We start from the raw sequence: 20,183 nt of genomic DNA, 5'->3' as shown, positions 1-20,183 counted from the left end.
TGACAAGGGAGTGAGAGTTTAACATAACACTAAACTACTACGCTGAAGGTGTATATTGCATCATGCTAACTGGTAGCATCTTATCGTGCAAAAATGCTAAATATTTGTGTAATCGTTGTCATGGTATTGTTCAGCTCTTTTCATGTAAAAACTGAGAATTTATTTGGGCTGGTTTTTAAGTTGCATTTGGTTTTATATTACACATACACTGTTTTTCATTATTTCGTTTAGTAGATTTTGAGGACAAATTTCAAGCCTTGTTGGGCCGCATCAGCTGCAAGCACGCAGCAAGCTCGGACTTCAACGCTCAGGTAAAAGTTTATGCACCGCGACACCCTTTTGTAGCATGCAGCCAACGAGGTCATTTATTTGTTTGTCTGTATTTTCCTTTCTTAAAAATGTTCACACACATACTGTGCATGCTGTTAATTATGTTTAGCTAACATTTATATTGTCTAATATTTGCAGTTTTCACAGCTGGTTTGGAGGAGAAGCTTCCAGTAAACCAGCACTAATAGAGCCACTTGTGTTCGCCTGTGCTGCGAGGGATTATACTTTGCATGCTAACCTGAGGTCAGTAGGAGTGTTAGCATTAGCTAACGTGCAGCTGAGGCCGTTTCTTTCATACTACGGACCTTTAAAACAGACAAACAAACCTACAACCAGCATCCAGTCATGCTAACAACCTGCACCACACCAAGAGCATCATTTTGTAGCTTTAAATACAGACCACAGCTAACAGTAATAGCAAGTTCAGCTACATTAAATCGTTAGCATTGTTTACTGGTCCAGACTGCATCTTTAAAGCTGATGTTTTTTCTGTTTCTAGAATAAATAAAGTTATATTTCACTAAGTTCAGCTCTTACATTCTTGTGGCTGCCGTCATGTGTACAGGCTGTGCTTCAGGCTTTCCTTTACGCTGACTAAAGTCGAAAGAAATGTGGCAAAGTGAAGCTGACCATGCTGAGGCGTCCTGAATACGTCAGCTGTAGAGAGGACACGCTGTGATTTAGGAACAACATGGACTTTTATTTTGGCGTCAACATGAAGCCAAACATTCTGAGAAGAGCAAACAACACAACAGTTCTTCATTTGTCCTCCCTCTCATGGTAACTTCTGCTGCAGAGTTTGACACTTGTTTTCCTTCCTTACCTCCTCCTCTTCTTCTTCTTCTTCTCTCGTCACGTTGCCTAAGAGTAACCCCTCCTACATGTGCTCCCTCCCTCCTCCCTCGTTCAGTCAGCGGGGACATGAAGCCCTCCGCTCGGTGCTTCAGTCAAAGAGGAAACAGATCTGAGAGGTTCACATGAGAGGGATGAATAAATGCTGAGGGCTCGTCAGAGGAAATTAAGGTTCAAGTCTTTCCTCTAAAAACGCTTTAAAATTCACTCACATCCAGGACGTGTTTATCACCACCTGAATCCCTCCATGGTACACTTCTTCTTCCTTTAAACCTTTCCTTCTTCTACTCCTTCCTTCCTTTCCTTCTTTTGTTTCTCCTTTGTTTCTTCCTTCATTATGCTTCCTTTCCTTCTTCCTCCTCCTTCTGTCCTTTCCTTCTTCTACTCCTTCCTTCCTTTCCTTCTTTTGTTTCTCCTTTGTTTCTTCCCTCATTATGCTTCCTTTCCTTCTTCCTCCTCCTTTTGTCCTTTCCTTCTTTTGCTCCTTCCTTCCTGTGCTTCTTTTGTTTCTCCTTTTTCTTCTTCTTTGTTTCTTCCTTTCATTCATTCCTTCCCTTGTTACACTTCCTTTCCTTCTTCTACTCTTTCCTCCTTTTCTTCATTTTATTCTTCTGTTTCTATTTTCTTTGTCCATTTCCTTCCTATCTTTCCATCCTTTCCTTGCTTCCTTCTTTTGTCCTTTAGTTAATTCTTCTTTTCCCATTCTACCTTCTCTTCTTCTTCCTCTTTTCTCTATCTTTCTAGCCTTCTTCTCCACCTCTCTCTTTCTTCTATCACTTCCTTCCTTTCTTTATTCCATCCTTGTTTCCTTTCCTTTCCTTCTTCTTCCTCTTCTAAAGAGTTTTCTGTTCACAGCAGAACGTTTGCTCATGTTTCTCACGGTCGAGTTTTTGAATCAATAAAAGCAAACGCACAGAAAGCTCGTCTGAAGTGAAGCCCGGCTGGTTTTCTGACACTCGTCAGAACAAATGACGCACAAACACAAACAAACGATTAAAAACACAAGAAAACAAAACTTAGTTTTTCTTCTCTGTCCCAGTTTTTCTTCGACAGGGCCGACGCGTTCGCTACAGGCAGCAGTGATGTCATCGCTCAGCCGCTCATAGCCAGCGCTCTGAAGGAGGAGAGGCTGAACGCAGCGAGGAGCCGAGGAGGACGGCAGGTAAATTAAATATGTAAAAGTCTGTCGAGTTACAGTTACAGTTTTTTATCGTGTAGCTTTATGATTCACTGCATGTAGAAGGTGGTTTTATGTTAATAGAAGTGTGGCTTCAGCTGAAAGCCTGCGGCGCTCCAGCTTCTCTTTGTCTGAGTTTAGAGGAGGAAGGTGTCAGCGCTGCAGCAGGTCACTTCTGCTTCTCATACAGTGAGCGTGAGTTCTGCATCACACCAAAAAAACTCTCATTTCTCAATTTTCTATGAAGGTTTTCGTCTCTTTCGTCATTCTGTCGCTCTTTGTCACCTCATGAAACACCTTTCCTCCATGTTTCCTTCCCTTGCTCTCTCTGCTGCTCTCTCATCTCTCACCGTGTCTCTTTAACTTTTGTCTTTCTCCTCTTCTGTTTCTATCTTTATGCATCCGTCTCCTTCCATCCATCTCCAGCGCTCGCTCCCATCTCTCCCTCCTCCCTCATCCAATCTGTCGCTTTCTATATCCAACTTAATCTTTCTGGCTTGCCTCTCTGTTTGCCTCTTTAACATCTCTTTCCCTCCTTAATCTTCCCCCTCTCCGTCTCCTTCCACACCTCTCTCCGTCTCTGGCCTCGGCGTTTGCTCAGCTGCTTCACATTTTAATCACACCGCATGAGGCCCATGAAATTTTCAGAGCTGCGATCCTCCGGGGGGAAGCCGATGTGTAAGTAATGCAGGAGTTCAGACACAGAGCTGCGATCCGCTCGCTGTTCCTCTAACCCTCTTCAATTATTCAAGAGAGCCTTAAACAAAAAATGTGCTTTGTTAAACGAAAGAAGAAGAGATGATGGGGAAAGACGTGCAGGAAAAGAAAGAGACATTTTGTTTCTAGCAACCCCAACAACCCGCTTATCGATTCCTTGTCAGCTGTCTGATCTGACGTCTGATTGTTTGTAAGTCTGTGAGAAAGCTCTTGATTCGTTTAATCAGGTCTGTATGCCTGGAACGATCCGGCATATTGAACCTGTGCATGAAACACATTCAGTAACTCAATAACAGCACTGTGGGGAATGAAACACATATTATATGACTTCAGTCGAACTCTCGTGATGGCTCTTTATCGGTCAGAAGAGAGGACAGACGGAGAGGACAGTGAGACGTGTCCTCATCAGTCAGCGCTGTCAGGAGGAGACGTTCTTCAATCGTCAGACTTCCACTGACCTTCAGAGAAACACGACGCGCTCTGGTTCAGAAGTTTTCCTGCTAAATGAAATGCACCGCCATGTACACCTTTCTCCTTCACTCGTTCTGGGAGACACAGCAGGAATTAATCTTCGGATCCAAGACAACCAATCTAATCTAATCTAATCAAACTAATTTGTTTGCTAAAAATCAACACAAGAAGAGGAGCAGACGTTTGGAGGAGACAGTCTCTGTTTTCTAAGTGACCTGATTTGGCCAATTTTCCAGGAAATTCTATTACTTTTCTCTCCGTTTGATCGAGCCTCGCACTGAATTTTCTCTGGCACGATCTGGGACAAACACATCTCCAGCAGGCCGACGTTTGAGGCCAAGTGTAGCTGTAAACATGTTGTCCTTTGTGTCCCAGCTTGTCCGACTTACGCCAGCCCTCAGCCAACCCACATTTTAGGTCGCTGTTTATTCCAGGAGCGAGGTGAGAGCGCTGAGCGAAGTGTGACTGGCCTAGATATGCTGAGAGAGAGCTGGAGGGTTGTGTCTAACAGCAGGGAGAAGCCTCAGCCTGTGATGTGGGCGTCACGCTCTTTAATAGGGAAATTAACCCAGATACGTCCAGGCTCACAAGAAGGAGTTCAAAGAGAAAGTGTGAAGAAGGACTCACTTTTTCAGCTGGCACACGTCTTAACCTGAAACGCTCATTATCTTCAGGATGACAAACTTTAACCACGAAGAACAACCGACATTTAGAGCAGCTACACAAGGAAAGTTGTTGTTGTTATGAAAAAGGAAAAAAAACTTTGTATTGTTTGTAAGTTTGTATTGTGAAATGACCAGATGCTGTATGCTGCTTTCGTGTGTGACTTCCTGTTTGGAACGATCTGCTCTGTTCAGCTTGACGCGTGCTTGAAGCGGCCTCCGTCAAAAATAGACCCGGCGCGTATCTTTAGCGGAGCAGAGCGGAGACACGCTTCTGGAGACGGCCCGCGGCGCGCGCTGTGGAATCACGATCATTGACTTGAATGGGCGCAATCGACTCGGGAGGTCGCGACGCACACGGAACGCGCCGGAGACGGATCCTGAATCTGAGGGTGAGTGAGTGATTGAGTGACGGTACTTTCACAGGCGTAGAGAGAGAGTTGGGACATCGCAATGGCGGATCATGGAGCATATTGGACCTCCAGTGACGCGACTCTCTGTCTATACGGCTCTGGATGCTTTGTTCGGGGAGTAGGCGGGGCTGCTCCTCCGCTGCTCGTCCCCAGCACGCACCTGCTTTCAAACACGTTGTCATCGGCCTCATGAGGACAGTCCTTGTCTGTCCTGACACGGTCAGCCACATACTAAGTTTGGACCTAGGCTTGTTTAATGTGAGGTATGTTTCAGCAGCCAATCAACTTGCAGTGAAGCAGTGAATGAAGTCAGCTGGTCAGTAGTTTGAAATCAACACCTGGAAGTCTTCAGGTGAAGAAGAGGATGGAGCGTGCTGTCGTGTAACTGTTGAAGCACTTTCATGATTAGACGTCGTTTAATTTGTTGGATTTGATCTAAAATGTTTTGTGTTTCTTTGCCTTTCACAGTAAAATCCATGTATTACAACCTGAGACCTCCAGAGCTCCAACATTCATCTAACACACAACGGTTATAACTTCAAGCCAGAGCGGGAGGGTTGTTGTAGCGCAAGGTTCTTCTCTTTTTATGCAAGTTTAAAAATGCACACTCAGAAGCAAACATTATTACACCACGTAATGTTGAGTCACAGTCAAAAGTACAAACGGAAACCTCCACCCAACCACAAAACTCTGTGTCAGAGCTCCACTGTCCAGCCTGCCAGCAACGTTATGCAACAATTACCAACCACTGTGGCATCACAACAAACACACACACACACACACACACGCACACACACACACACACACACAGTGTCCGAGGTGGTCAAAGCGAAACCAGATGGCTTTGACCTTGCAGCGGCTTCCTCTGCCTCACATCCAAATCCCTTCATCTTTCACTCCATCCTTTTCGCTCCATCCATCACCAACATTCCCCGTGGCTGATGTCTGCCTGACGTGCACCGCCTGCCAAAAACACTGCTCTGCAGCGGGGGAGCGAGGGAGGGAGATAAACAGAGAGAGAGAGAGGAAGGAAGGAAAGCAGCCCGGGAGAGAGACTAAAAATGAGACTTAAAGCCAAAGAAAGTCGATTTATTCACGGGGGAGAAGAAGCCAACATTATTGACGTACAGTTAATGGGCTGTTCCCCAAATTCTCCGTTTTGTCGAATAATTTCATCTTACATAACGTAATGACTGAAATAACCACAGACACACACCCAACTCTGTTTGATCAACACTTTCGGTACTAAAGCAGCAACATTTGTTTTCTATTTTTCTCATATTTTTTGTTCTTTTTCTTCTAAATTTGGACTCCATCAGATCCTGCACGTAGATATGATGTATTAATTATGCAACCTCAACCTCCCCTACACTCACCCATAATACCTGTTAAAGTCCCACCTGCAGGACGGGAGCAGATTGATGGAGACGGTTTTGGCTTTCACGTCTGACACTGAGCCAAAACAATCACCTCCTCTGAGTGTCTACGTTGATATCACGGCCCATCTCTTTCCTGTCCCTCCCTGCTCACAGCTCTCTAAATCTAGCGTATCATCATCTGGACAGCCGGGGCTTTACTCCCTGCTTCACCCGCCTTTGCAATCTTTTCCTCACTAATCCGCCGACATCTGTTCGCACTCAGGACGCCGTCACGGACACCGAGGACGTCCTCACATCCAACGTCGGCCAACAGGAGAGGATTCATGTTTGACTTTACACAATCAAAAACCCAGAGTTTAAATAATCAATTAACACGTTTTCTCCATATCGCCACAATACTTTCATCGTCTCCTCTTCATGATATTAAGTTAGCTTGGGTCATAAGAGCATCATGGTGCAAAGAATGGTATCCATGTGTAGATAATGCTGACACTAAGACGTGGTCTCTTCTGTGACTAGTTACCCGACGTTTGTGAAGTAAAAAGGTGAAAACACAAAAGGTGAGAGCACCTATTACTGATGAAGAGATACAGAAGCAGTAGCAGTTATTTTCTTTTCTTTTTTAAGATGATTTTTTTGCGTTTTTATGGCTTTTATTTTAGAGAGAGGACAGTGGATGGTGGCAGAAATGGGGAGAGAGAGAGTGGGGATGACACGCGGCAAAGGGCCGAGGGCGGGAGTTGGACCTGGGGCCGCCGCATTGAGGACTGTAGCCTCTCTATAGGGTCGCCGATTTTAACCGCTGAGCTAAACCGGCGGCCAGGTCAAGTAAACCACTGCAGGGCCTCAAAAAGTTACACTTTGGCCAACAGAGATTAAATGTAGGTAGCCCTCTGTGGCCAAGTCTTATCAGCGAGCCTTAAACACAACACACAAACATCCAAACACCTTCCAACTCAACATCGTAAGCCTAACGTTTCGGCTCTTTGAGCGCTATAACAGTGCAGAAAGTTTGGGTTGTGGTAGCAGACACACTCTGCAGTATTTCAGCAGCGTGTCTTCATGTTCTGAACGTTTTGTTGGCTTTTAGGCTTAAGACATGAAAAAAATCCAATATTTTCTTTGGCGCCATCAATAGGGGCGATCTGACCCTGACCCTAAGACTTTAACGATGTGACGCCATCAGACGGGTATGAACCTCCAGAAGCAGACGTGTCCTGCATCAGTGCTTCAGCCGTATCACAACACCAGAAATCTCTGCACATTTACTCCACGCTCCCTTCATCCCCCATCATCTGTGCATCCACATCTTTAATTCAATCAGCCTCACTGTCTTTCAAACTCCAACCACCTTCTCACTCTCGCTTCCAGGACATCCAGCGAACGCCGCATGCCGAGCAGGCCGCTGGTTACATCAGCTGCGGCAGTCGGCACATTTATGACGAGGGGTCTGAGCCGCTGACGCTTTAATGCTTCATTATAATTCAAAAGCAGTAAATTCAGAATGTTCACTGCTGCTCTGCCCGATGGTGTGACCTTCATTCAAACAGAACAAGCAAGAACAAGAGACTTGACTTCCTCCACAGAGAACGTGCGAGCTGTGAGAAGTAAAAACTGACCTCCTTACTTCCTTCCAGTCTTGTGAGGTGAAGTGGAATGGAAAGGGAACTCGATGCATATTTCATTACGTGAAAAGAAAACACACTTGTGCAGAAGGTTGAACTTCAGATACAGCGGCCTCGCTCCGTCCCACAGGAGTCAGCACTTAAAAACGTGCCTCTCTGAAGCGAGGTGCACTCAAGCGATCGCTCCACAAACTTTTTTGCACCGTCACCCTGACCCACTTCATCGCAGTGTTCAGGTCGTCCATACAGTAACGCAGCTCTTTTGCCACCTGAGTCACTTTCACCAGTGAGATCAAAGGAGACAGACTATCATAGAGCTCTCACACTGGATGCTCAGAGACGAGAGTTCCCTTACAGAAAGGTGACGAGTCGGATTCATGCAACTATTAATGTGTTCGCTAATTGTGTCCTTAAATAAACAAGTAGAATAGGCTCGTGACTTCTAAAGACTCTGGCACACAGGCAGACACACGGCCAAATCCATCCATCCATTATCTACACTGCTTACCCTGTTCAGTGTCGCTGGGGGGCTGGAGCCTATCCCAGCTGTCATTAAGCGAATGACGGCCAAATATCAAACAGAAATCAATGTGTTTCAGTGGAATCAAACCAATAACTCCTAAGCAGACGCAGAGGAAACAGGCCTGAGTATTTCTACAGGTCCGTTTAAAGTCAGTCATAGCGCCAACTACTGGCAACAGGAAGCACAACTTGCTTCCAATTTACATTTTGATGTCCAAACTTCTGATGATGTGTTAAACAGCGTCTCCATGTCAGATCCATGATGTCATGCCAAACAGGAAGTGAGAATAACCCTTCAAATTTCATCTCTCAGACTTTACTTGAGCGGGCTGCCAAGGTGTTACATCTGCCAACCAAGTGTATTTGGTGGCCCATTGTACAACTTTGGAACTGAAGACCGACACCATCCGTGAAATATCAATCAGGGGACAATCTGACTGATAGGACAGTGAAAAGATGGGGGGAAAAGACAGGGCATGACGAGCACCAATTGGCCGAGGCCGGAGTCAAACCAATGGCCGCTGCGGCCTCTGTACATGGGGCGCCTGCTCTACCAACGGAGCTAAACCAGCGCCCTGTGCCTGTTCCTTCTACTGCTGCAAGAAGGTTCTGCAGGCAAGGTGAGCAGAGGGAAGGAAAGAAGTAATGTGTAGGTAAACAGTAAGATAAGGTGGAGAAATAAAGAGATGCAACAGGATGAAGAAATTATGGAAAGGTGTTCGATGTATACCTTCGAACACTTTCCATGACTTTCCAGATAATGTAGAAGCTTAGGTTTGGCATAATGATGGTCACCTGAGGGGAACTCACTGGGAAACCCTTGCTGTACTCCTGCATAGTCCCTGGATCATGAATCAACTGCCTCCTGGATGCCTGACATGCAAATGTAGATGATCTAACTCTCTCAGAGTTACAGGTCTGTGTTTTATCTGGACTCAAGGTCAAACCGAGTCGTTGGTCCCGCTGGGCGCCGCCGGCTGCTTATCTGCAACAGCAAATACTGCGTTTCTTATCAAAGTGAGTGGGAGAGCGATGGAGGGAACACAGAGGGAGACGAGCAAACACAACAGTGAGTCAAAGCTAAATAATGTTTGCATACACAGTGATGATGGTGAAGGACAACACTGAAGTGAATAAGCAAAAGAACTCAGATTACATAACCAAACCTCTGCTGAAGAAACGAGAGCGGGATCTGACCCACGGTGTCTTCAGATACTTTTAGCGAATCCTTCAAGATCCTGCGAGTTCTGCCTGAATGTGTCAGAGGCCGATAACAAGATGCTCAGAAGCTGACGACAGATTCATTAGTGAGAAAACCAAACATTCACAGCCTCCAACAAGCAAATGTTTGTATTTAAATTCCTGCTTCACCATCTGGTCAGAAAATAACACATATCACAGTCCATCCTACACATCAGAACAGTGTGTACAGAGCCGCCGGGAGTAAGAAGACGCAGCCTCTTGTTAAAGATCTGAATGCCTTCGAGGGGCAGCAGCAAGAGATAGATTATGTACTGTATATTTGGACAAGGAGAACAAGACGAGCTGCACAGAAGCTAAATCTCTGAGAGGGACCTCGAGGCCAATTTGTTCATGCCAAACAAGCAGCAGAGCTCGCCATCCATCTGCTGAAAAAAGAGATCTACAAACTACTAACAGAAAATTCAATGCACCTTAATGGGAGCATGACGTGCCTTCACACAGACACGAGGCTACCTGCACAAAGTAGGTGATACCAATCGCTACTTGTGTAATTATACAATGGATGATTTAAGACCGATAATTGGGGCGAAAATAGAAAGTATTCATTATCCAAAGTTTAAAGAGACTCCTGGTTGGCATTAGTGGAGTCTTATGAACTTCATAGGTTAACAGAAGTCAACATCGTACTCGGGCACAGAGCTTGGACACACGATAATGTTGCTAAAGCGCTGATATATTTCACAGGTTAAATGTTAACCATGGTGCCCATCTTTGCTTGTTTGGAGCATCCTGCCATTAGCTTATTAGCACTGAACATAAAGTACACTGAGGCTGAAACCCAAAGTTAAAACTAATGCTGACATGATTCGTTTGTTGATTAGTCAGTGATTTATCAAACACATAATGGTTCCACTTTGTTTCCTTTCACTTTATTTTACTGCAAATTGACCCGTCAGACAAAACCAGACATCTACAGATCTCTGCCTGACATGATTTGACACTCTTTTCCATTGGAAGTCTGAGCCAAGAAACTCATCCAGAATCTTCCTTCCCGGTCTCGCTGTAAGCAAAGCCTTAAATGCTCCGGTGCGAGACTAGTGAAGCGAATTACTGCAGATATCTGATAAAAGCTCCTCTGCTGTCTGAAGCCATCAGAGAGAGGGAGAGACAAAGAGAGCGGCTGATTATGGGGGGAGGACGGAGCGATGAAAAGATGTGTGCGAGCGGAACAAGGCCGGCGTACCAAAGCCGACGTTGATCCTTCTCTGTTGATGTGAAGCCTAACAAAGGCCGAATCTGCCCTGTGAGGCATCTGGGCAGCGGGCACAGATAGACACAGCATGAATCAGATCAGCTACGGTGAGGTCAAAGCTGGCTGTGATTTCAGAGTCACTGGATTGGAGCGTCAGACCTGCTGAGGAAACCTGAACGTGGAGATAAACGAGCAAAGGGAACAAGACGCTTTAAAAATACATGTTCGCTTTGAAACATTAGCTGATGTGTCAGTGCCAATGAATTATCAACTCCGGCAGCCGTCTTCAGGTCATAAAGGCTCTGCTCAGATGCTTTATGTAAGGCCAAGACAACACTGGATTGGATAAACAGTCGAGTACGTACTGCAGTTATTTGAGGACGTGAAATGTTGAATTCCCAAGGCTCAGAGTTTTCCACTTTCCCTTTTCAAGCACGGACCCAACAGATCCATCTGTAGACCAGTCAGACACAGGCGTAGATCCATTCATCCACCCATCATTTTCACGATTGACCGATTAAGATAAGATAATCCTTTATTAATATTTAAATACAATCTATAAGTAAGCCTGCTGTGGTTTGGTGGCTGATTGTGCTGCCCATCTGTCACAGCTCATCGCGGAGAGGGTGAGAGGGGTCATCCACGATGGCTTTAACTTTGTCCTTCATCCTCCTCTCAGCCACTGACTCCAGAGCGTCCAGGTCAAGCCCAACCACAGAGCGGCCCTTCCTCACCAGCCTTGAGGCCCCCCCACCAGCACACCACAGCAAAGAGCAGTGCGCTGGCCACTACAGACTGGTAGAAGGCCGTCAGGAGCCTGCTGCTGAAGGACACGAGTGTCCTTAATCATCCAGTCTTTAAGCTGTCAAAGTTATTGTGAAACAAACAAACGTCTCTACTAAAAACCAACAATCCAAAACCCAAAGACTCTTCATTTACCGTCATAAACCACGACGAAAAGCAGCAAATCTTCACATTTAAGAAGCTGGAACCAGAAAATGTTTGACTTTTATGCCTGAAAAATGACTGAAACGATGAATCGATTGATAGTTGCAGATTGATCGATAGATTTATCGTTGCAGCTCTAAAAAGAGTTTGAAGGCTAAAGAAGAAGAAGACCAGAACAGAAGAAGAATACCTGGTCGGGTGATGTTACAGTGTTACAGTAACAGATACAAACTCTCTGTCATCTGATTTATGTAAACATCTTACTCTTATTTTTTGGCCCTCTGTACAGGACGGTCTCTCTTACTAAACAAAGATATCACAAGTGGGTCAGGAAGATACGAGCTGAATGTTCTCCTTAACTTTAGCTGATTATTGTAGTCAGGCTGATGTCACTGAACGAGTCAGTTCAGTCAGGCAGGACAGGATGGTGCGGTATATCCGACACACAGATATGTCAAAGTAACTTTTCCAAATGGTTTCCCGAACAGAGCGAAAGAGCAAGGGCGGCTTTTAAAATGTTTTTACTCCCTGGAGGAGAACACAAACCCAGCCTCAACCTTCGTCCTCTGCGTGTCTAATCCTCCTCCCTCTCAAGTTTCTTCTTCTTCCTGTCGCAGAATCTGTACAACCAGCATCCATTGTGTATCTGTGGCACCCTAACACATCCCTGCACTTCCAACAAACGTGAACTTTCAAAGAGCAAAGACAGAGGATTTACTAAGGATGTTTTTACCCCGAGCGTTCAAACCAACTCTTGACAAAATGTAGGACAGCAGATGTTAAAAGTTGCTCCAGATGCATTCTTAGGAAGAGAAAGTAAACGTCGAGAGGATACAGGAATAAATGAGGCCGGCAGGTGAGCACACAGGTAGAGGGAACCAGCACATCCTCATCTCAGTTCCCCCGAGCACCGCGTCATTGCTCGGTACAACAAAACCACAGATGCTCAGATTAACATTATTAATTTCTGTCCCTTACGTCTTAACTCTTTACTTGTATTGATTTGTCCACTTGTGTTGGCTGTGAAACATTTTGTGTGCTTAACAAACAAAAACAAAGGAGGGATGAATTACAGGACAGCTGGATGACCTTAGTGCCACGCCTCCTTCTTTTTTAGCTACGTAACTTAACTGGCTAATGTGATGTGCTAATGCTGCTTTTAGTCATTTGGTAAGCAATCAGAGAGCAGGCTCCCCGTGTGCAGGGGCTGCAGATCCGGCGCAGCGGGCCGTGGGTTGGGCGCCCACCCTCTGACCTTTGCTTCATATAACCCCCCACTCTCTTCTCTCCATGTTTCCTGTCTCTCTTCAGCTGTCCTGTCTAATAAAGGCTGAAAAGGTCAATCGGAAAACCAAGCTAGGCTAAAGTTAACGGCAGCTCAGCTCGCAGCCCCTGAAGCAGAGCTGCGAGAAACCGAACTTTAACATGAAACTACTTTTTTCAGTCCTGGTTTTAATAACTTGGCGTGTTTGTTAATTAGATAACAAACCTGATAACTGATAAGTGAAGGAACGATAATGGCAGCTCAGCTCGCAGTCCCTCTGGACGTCCTGTGTCCGGCTGAGTGTGAGAGAAACACTGATGTTTCAACATGTTATGCTTTTTTAAATGACCAGGTCTGTTTGTTTTAGAGAGGAAGAACCTGCTGCGGATACATTAAAGGTCATTTACTGACTGCATGATCAATGACACGGCTAAAATAAACAGAAGTGCAACAATTTAACTCACAAAGTGATTCAAATCTTCCCCCTTAGGGAGAAGCCCTACAAAAGAGTGTAATCTCAGCTTGAACATTTCCATGTGATCCTTGTTCACACTAACAGCAGCAGCGTTCACACAGAACGTAAACAGGTTAAAGAAGGACATGGAGCTGAAAAAAGGGGAAGCCCAACTGCAGTGTCACTTCACAGCAACTCTTTCGTCACTGCCCGTATTTCAGCACGCTGCGGAAAATTACCTTTAGCGTTCATTGCGATAATTTATCCCCCTGTGAAAAGAAACAGAGATAGCCTTCTTATAGGAGCGTTATCAGAAGGCGGAGAGCGGGAAGAAGAGAGCATAATGAAACCTTTCACAGTCTCAGACGATCCCCGCGCTTCCTGGCTGAGCTCCTACAGCTGTGTGGGCTCTTATCGAGACGTGCAGGTGGCTGCTTCCCCCTTTATTTGCAACACACACACACACACACACACACACTGAGTGTTCAGGCTATGCTGAAAAGGGAACTGAGATCGAGGTCTGATATGTGCAGTTCCCCCTCCTCTCTGATTAAGAGCTCTTTAATTTCTGCATTTCGCAGATCAACACTGAAGCCTTTACGTTAACGAATGCTTTCACCTCGACAGGCAGCAGGTAAAAGACGCACAAATGATTTTAAACATGAAGGAAAGGAAAGTCCTCTTCTTCCCAGCCGGCAGGTTTTCCCACTGAATTTTTCCAGACTTAACCTCAACTTGAAAGCAAAAACAATCAAGTCAACTTTTGACCTGGTGAAAGCCCCAAACAGTTCAATGACAAGAAGCAGCCATGCACAGCTCAGCACTCTGAATATGTCGTCAGCAGGCCTGTGTGAGACTGAACTCATGTTTTCAAACGGTCGGTCCCTTTGTGGAAAACCTACCTGAGCGTGTTTCCAAAGAGGAAGACCCAAACAAACAGGACACTTTGATCTCATTGGTCAGAGCTTTGAGTCCCGTAGTTAACCCTAATGAGGACGGACTTCATTTTAACATGCTTCCATTTTATCCTCAGTATTTATACATGTCATTAACTCTCTGAGTGATTTGGGTCGCAGGGCGAATCATTAAGTGGAGTGTATGAGATTCTACGATGTGTTGAAATCGTGTCCATTAAACTCACAATATGTGGATCCAAAGGATCAATTTCACTTATAAACTACAGCAAAAAACATTTTATTTAGCGTCTGGCTTTCTGCTCCCTCATGTCTGTTTCTACATGTACTGATGACCGATGTGCTGTGACTGCATCATTTCAGCTCTGCTATGCCTTTAGCTAGCCTTTAACAGATCAAAAACAGCTCCTGCATGATTCAAACCCAGTCGACACAATACGGCCGCAAGGTTTACATCAGCAGGAATATAAAAATATATATTTGTTCACATCCATCCATTTTCCAGGTCGCGGAAGCAGCAGACTAAGCAAGGTAGCCCAGGCGTCCCTCTCCCCAGCTCCTCCTGGGGGATCCCGAGGCGTTCCCAGGCCAGGTGGGATATATAACCCCTCCAGCGAGATCTGGGTCAACCCCCAGGTCTCCTCCCAGTTGGACGTGCCTGAAAAACCTCCACAGGGAGGCGCCCAGGAAGCATCCTAATCAGATGCCCGAACCACCTGAACTGGCTCTTGTTCCTATCCATCAAATACACATTTTACTTAAAAAAAAGAAAAACATCGTAGATGAGGAAGCATCTGACCCTAGTGTCATTTGGACCTGGTCCGCACTGTTGACTGACCTGTCTGGCCAGCCTGCGGGCCTCCCAGTACGGCTTGGACTCCTCCACAGCCTTGCCGATCTTCTTCACCAGTTCGTCCAGCTTCACCGTGGCCTCAACCAGAACCAAGCGGAACTTCTGCCTCGCGTCCTGACAAAGAGAGAGACGAGCTGCAGTTATTCAAGCCGACACAAACTACTGAGCAAAAAGGAAAGGATGCCGAGTTGGCTTAATGGATGTATCTCTTGACCCTTGAACTATATCTCACTAGCTGCTTGCAAAGTTAATAGTAAAGGAAATGAAACTTGCTCTGTTGCTGCCTCTGCAGTGAGTCACACCTCTTAAGAAGTCCAGGATAAAAAACACAAGTAGGTCTAAACAATGGAAGACCTAATGTGGGTGTAAAACAAACACCACGTGGCAGATGAAGATGACACCGCTTCCCTAATAAACTCTGAAAAACAAACGAATCTGTTGACAGCTGCCTGTGAAAAATCTGCCGATTATAATGTTGTTAACTGCCACAAAGCAAACTGTGTTATCTCAGAGACGTTGTTTGTTCGTTGGTCATCAAGGGGAATTTCTCAGACTGATGAGCGTTCAGCGCGGTTCTAAGTAAGAAGACAAAGGAAAACAAGTCAGAGACTTCACGGGTCGCTTCAGGGGAAATTCTCTCTTGGACTTGCCCTCTCTTAAGGCCAGGTCAGTTATATAAGCGGGGAAGGATGTTCAGACTGCACTGGGTCATGGTCCTTCTGTTAACGGACAAACATGCCCTTAGGTGTTAGAAAAGAGTCCTTTTATAGAAGCTGAACACTTCTCCTCAAACAGTCCATCTGGAAGGCTGTGTGAATGACTCAGTGTGTTTGTCCTAATTTATTTGGTCGCATTTGATGTAACGAGTTGAGAATGATACGACTAAAACTCAAGTGGCGCCAAGTCACCGCAAAGAAAGGGGCGTTCAGGCCAGCGTGATTCAAGTTAATACAAAGACGTGAACAGACCTGACTCGGCTGGATGTCACTGAAGGCGACACCAACAACGAGCCTTTCACGGCGCGGGCTGGCCAATAAACGAGTTTGCGTTTGCGTGAGAAATGGTGGATCCAACCTCCTTAAAAAAAACAAGCATTTTAAAAGTTGTTTACTTGTATTGTCCTGCAGATCGAGCTGATAACGCCTGACAGGCGTCTTCATGCATTCAGTAATCCACTTTGCATGCGGATCGGATCAAAGGCTGAATTCAATTTTAACTGCAAAACAATAATTCATGGCTGAACTTTACAGCTAGGCTAAAAAAGAAACTCATGATGCTTCAGTCTGAGAAGAAAGAACTTCATTTGGCACGCTGCAGACCTCTGCTAAAACCAGCCTACTCATGAATCATATCACCAGACACAACAGATCTCACCACCACCGTCAGATCTGTCAGTCAGGTCAATAAAGGCTGAAAGTCTGCATGTTGGGCTGAACTACCCTGAAGATCTGAGGAAGGGCTGCAACACAAGGCAGCTAAAACCAACTGTACGGCACAGTTTGCTTTCACTGACGTCCGTGGTATCCTCCGCGCTCACACATCAGTCAGCCCTCTCCTTCACTCCTCAGGTTTGACTTTGAGCCATTGATAGTTCTGTCAAACGGATGTTTCAATCCATCTAACAATTTTATATCCACCACTTCTTCAAAATGTCGATCCATGTCTCTTCTTCGACCTTCACATCGCTCAGCTTGACCTCCATTTCTTTATCGGATGATGCTTTAAGAGAGCTTTTTGTTCTGTCACTGAACTGATGCAATGTCAGAGCATGTTTTACATTCGTTACAGGCATGGCTCCAGGACGTACGAGCTATCAGTAAATACTACAGAGGATGAATCCCACTGACTCCGATAACCTCTTGATGTTTTCCTTTGACACCACCATGAAATATCGATACAGCAATATGTCGTCAATATATCTTGTGCGATACAGTTATTGATACAGTTATTGGCTGGTGCTAAATATCGATATTTCAATTTACAAATATGTGACGCTTTAAACAGACTTTCCTGCAGTGTTCACGCTGCGTCCCTTCTTCATGCCTCCTCGCGGTGGTGCTTACGACATGAACAAGGATAACGTCTGGATGTATCATTATACGATTGTCTTGTAATATATCAATTATCACAGAGTTGCTGTATCTTGAGATTATCGCTATCATCGGCCATGTATCAAGTATTGTATCGTGAGTTCCCCTGTGGTTCCGACCCGTAACCATGACCACCCCAATGAAATTCCAAGAGTCTCTCAAAAACCTACTCGACGGATGTCCGTGAAAGTTGCTTACGACATTTATGTTCCCCCAAGGCTGACTTACAATGACTTTGTTGACTCATTAAAGTTCCTTGTTGTCCTGTCTGCCCGTTAGGTTAAGTTTTATTTTATTTTTCCTCCTGTTTCATGTCTGGTACTTCCTGTTTTATTTTGAAATCCCTCACCCCTGTCTCTGTTCCAGGTCTGTGTCCTGCCCCTCCCCCGACGTGTGCTCACCTGCTCCTGATTGTGCTCTCCCCAGCTGCGTCTCATCAGCCCCATTACCTCGTGTATTTTACCTTCCTGTCTCGTTGCCAGTTCGTTCGTACCTCTGTGTCGCGTTCCAGCATTCTGTTTCCTAGCTCTCGTTCCGGCGACTGTTCTGACCCTGCGTTTTTGAATCCCTCTGCCTGATCTGCTAATCTGTGTACCGAACCCTGTCATTAAACCGTTTCTGAATTCGGATCACCCGTTTGTGTGTTTGCATTTGAGTCCTTCCACTTGGTCCCCGGTTCATGACACTTCTAGCTTCATTAATGTTTTCCACTAATCCGACACTTTGGTTTCTACCTAACGCCCAAAAAACTGGACACAGTCCAAACAGAATAAGTCGCACTTACTGTTAAATGCTAATTAGCAAATTTAAGCAAGCTTACACTAACATTTAAAGCATTAGTAAAGCTAGAATATTAGAATTGTGATTGTGAGCTTCCAGCGATGTTAGCGTTAGCATTTACTGCAACAGACGCAAAAGTGCAGCTTCCCAAACCGTTCTGAAGGATTCAAATAACTGACCAAATATCAACATACTGGTTGATTAACAGGATTAGGCGATGTGAGTGAAACACCACATTTGACAGTGGAATTGTTTGAGGGGATGGGGTGGGGGTCCCCAAAACAAACAAACTTTGAAGAAGCAGCTATTTGCTAGACGGCGTGAGGCAGGCCCATCGCTGCTAGCTGCTCCGACCCTCCCTCCTCTGCTGCGAACAGTCAGTGAAACCAGCTTTGAACCAGACAGCCGTGAAAGTAGCTTTACTGCTGTCTGCCATGATCTGCTCTTCAGCTAACGACGCAGACAGGAGCCCAGCGCGACAGAAGCTGCTGATTCGCTGGGATTTCTCCCTTTGAAACTGTGAAGTTACGATGTGAGCAGATGACTGTCAGCAACCGGTGATGGACTATGACTCAAGTAAAAACAAGGACTATGGGGTGGAAAGTTGTGATTTCCAACTGCAGCAGAAGGAAGGAATCATGAGCCTTTTTTTACCCTCCGTGTCTTGCTATAAAAAAGGGCAAACGTTTACACAAGCGATGATTTGAACACCACCTGAAGGTCAGCAATCCTCTCTGAATACTTGGTTACGTAACAAAGGCTACAGAGCTGCACAGCAAACTATTATGATAAAGAAAGGTAATAAAAATTGATTTCAGCAGAGCCATGAAGGCACATCCTCCCCTCTCTGTCCTCTCCTCAGAGTCTCTCTGTCTCTGTGTGATGCTGATGCAGACTGCAGTGCAGAGTCTCCGTCCTTCCTCTACCCTATGACGCACTTCACCTCGTCAACCCGTTAGCGCCCCGAGGCGTCCTGTTTGCTGTTTATCCACTAATTTAATATCATTTGCATCACAGTTATGAAAGAGCATTAGCGTCTTCACATCACTGATGTTCCCATGACTATGGGCTCATTATTAGTCCAGTCACTCTCCCTGTTCCTCTCATCAGCACCATGAATACTTCAAGTCAAACCTTAAACTACAGAACATCAGAACTCAGGAGGAAAATGGGACATTTGGAAACATTTGGAGGGATGAGATTAATCCGAGCAGGATTCAGTGAAAGGATTAAAGCACTTATGTGGGCAGAGGATGACGAGCAGCGAAAACAGAGACGCTGGATTATAACAGGAATATCCTGGTTTAAGGTCTGTGAAGACAAGCGTCCGTCCATCCTCACCCTGCTTTAGCCAGACACTGAAATTCACTGAAAGTCTGATGCAGCTAGAGCTGCAACGATCTTATGTGAATAACTGGAGATGTGTTCAGTCTATAAAATGTCAGGAATTGTAGGAAATATTGATCGCAGATCCAACAGCAAGGTGACGTCCTTTAAATTGCTCATCTTATCTTACAGTCGGCGACTTCGGCCTACAAAACAATCCTGTGTCCTGGGATAGTTCAGGGTTTTTTGAGGTGGGGTTGTCTGCATTTCCTCTTATTTGTTGTCTCTTCTACAAACCGCTGATCCAAACAGCTGCTGTGATGACATGTGCGGCATGCACAGGTACACAGGGCCGTTGTACAGAGAAAGACGGAGGTAGTAGTGCGGAGGTAAAGGGCTGTCTGACATCGGTTCGTTTGGACAGGTGAGAACACGCATTGGAACTCTGGTGCGGACCAAAGCACCGGACCATGGTCCTCCAGAAAAGACGGGACTCGGTTGTTTCCAAAAGAACCACGGTCCGGTTTGATTTAAGTGTGAACATAATCGGTATTGGTCGGACCAAATACAGGAAGCAAACCAAAACACAGTGCATTGTGGGTTGTGAACGGGTGCTGACACTCGCAGAGACAGACACGCAGCCAGGCAGCAAGATGAGTGGAGGACAGACGTGGGGGAGCGACGAGGTGAAGCTCTGATAGAAATATGGGCTGATCAAACACACACGAGCACGGAGCTGTTCAAACTGTTCGATCTGATCGATCTGATCGATCTGATCGATCTGATGGAACTGATGGAATAATGTCTGGTAAAAGTTTAAAAAACACTATGACAATTCTCTCTCTCCGTGTTCTCTCTCTTTGTTTAGGCTACTTCAGAAGTTTTCCCACATGGAAATGACCTCAAAGTACCTCATACAACTCCACTTCAAAGAAGCTAAACTATCCCTTT

General features: G+C 45.4%; 1 protein-coding gene across 1 annotated transcript in view; it reads right to left on the bottom strand.

The window, feature by feature from the left end:
• The window catches only part of sh3bp5b (SH3-domain binding protein 5b (BTK-associated)), a 35,827-nt gene that overhangs the window by 12,321 nt on the left and 3,323 nt on the right, over positions 1-20,183 (bottom strand). The window contains exon 3 of the mRNA XM_069656078.1: positions 15,022-15,150. Coding sequence (XP_069512179.1) covers positions 15,022-15,150 — 129 coding nt within the window. The remainder of the gene's footprint in view (positions 1-15,021; positions 15,151-20,183) is intronic.

Source organism: Semicossyphus pulcher, unplaced genomic scaffold (genome assembly GCF_022749685.1).
Source record: "Semicossyphus pulcher isolate SPU_LCO1_2020_fin unplaced genomic scaffold, fSemPul1.0.p SCAF_9, whole genome shotgun sequence".
Taxonomy (NCBI): Eukaryota; Metazoa; Chordata; class Actinopteri; order Labriformes; family Labridae; genus Semicossyphus; species Semicossyphus pulcher.
The sequence above is the reverse complement of the archived record's forward strand: the minus strand, read 5'-3'. Positions and strand labels throughout refer to the sequence as shown.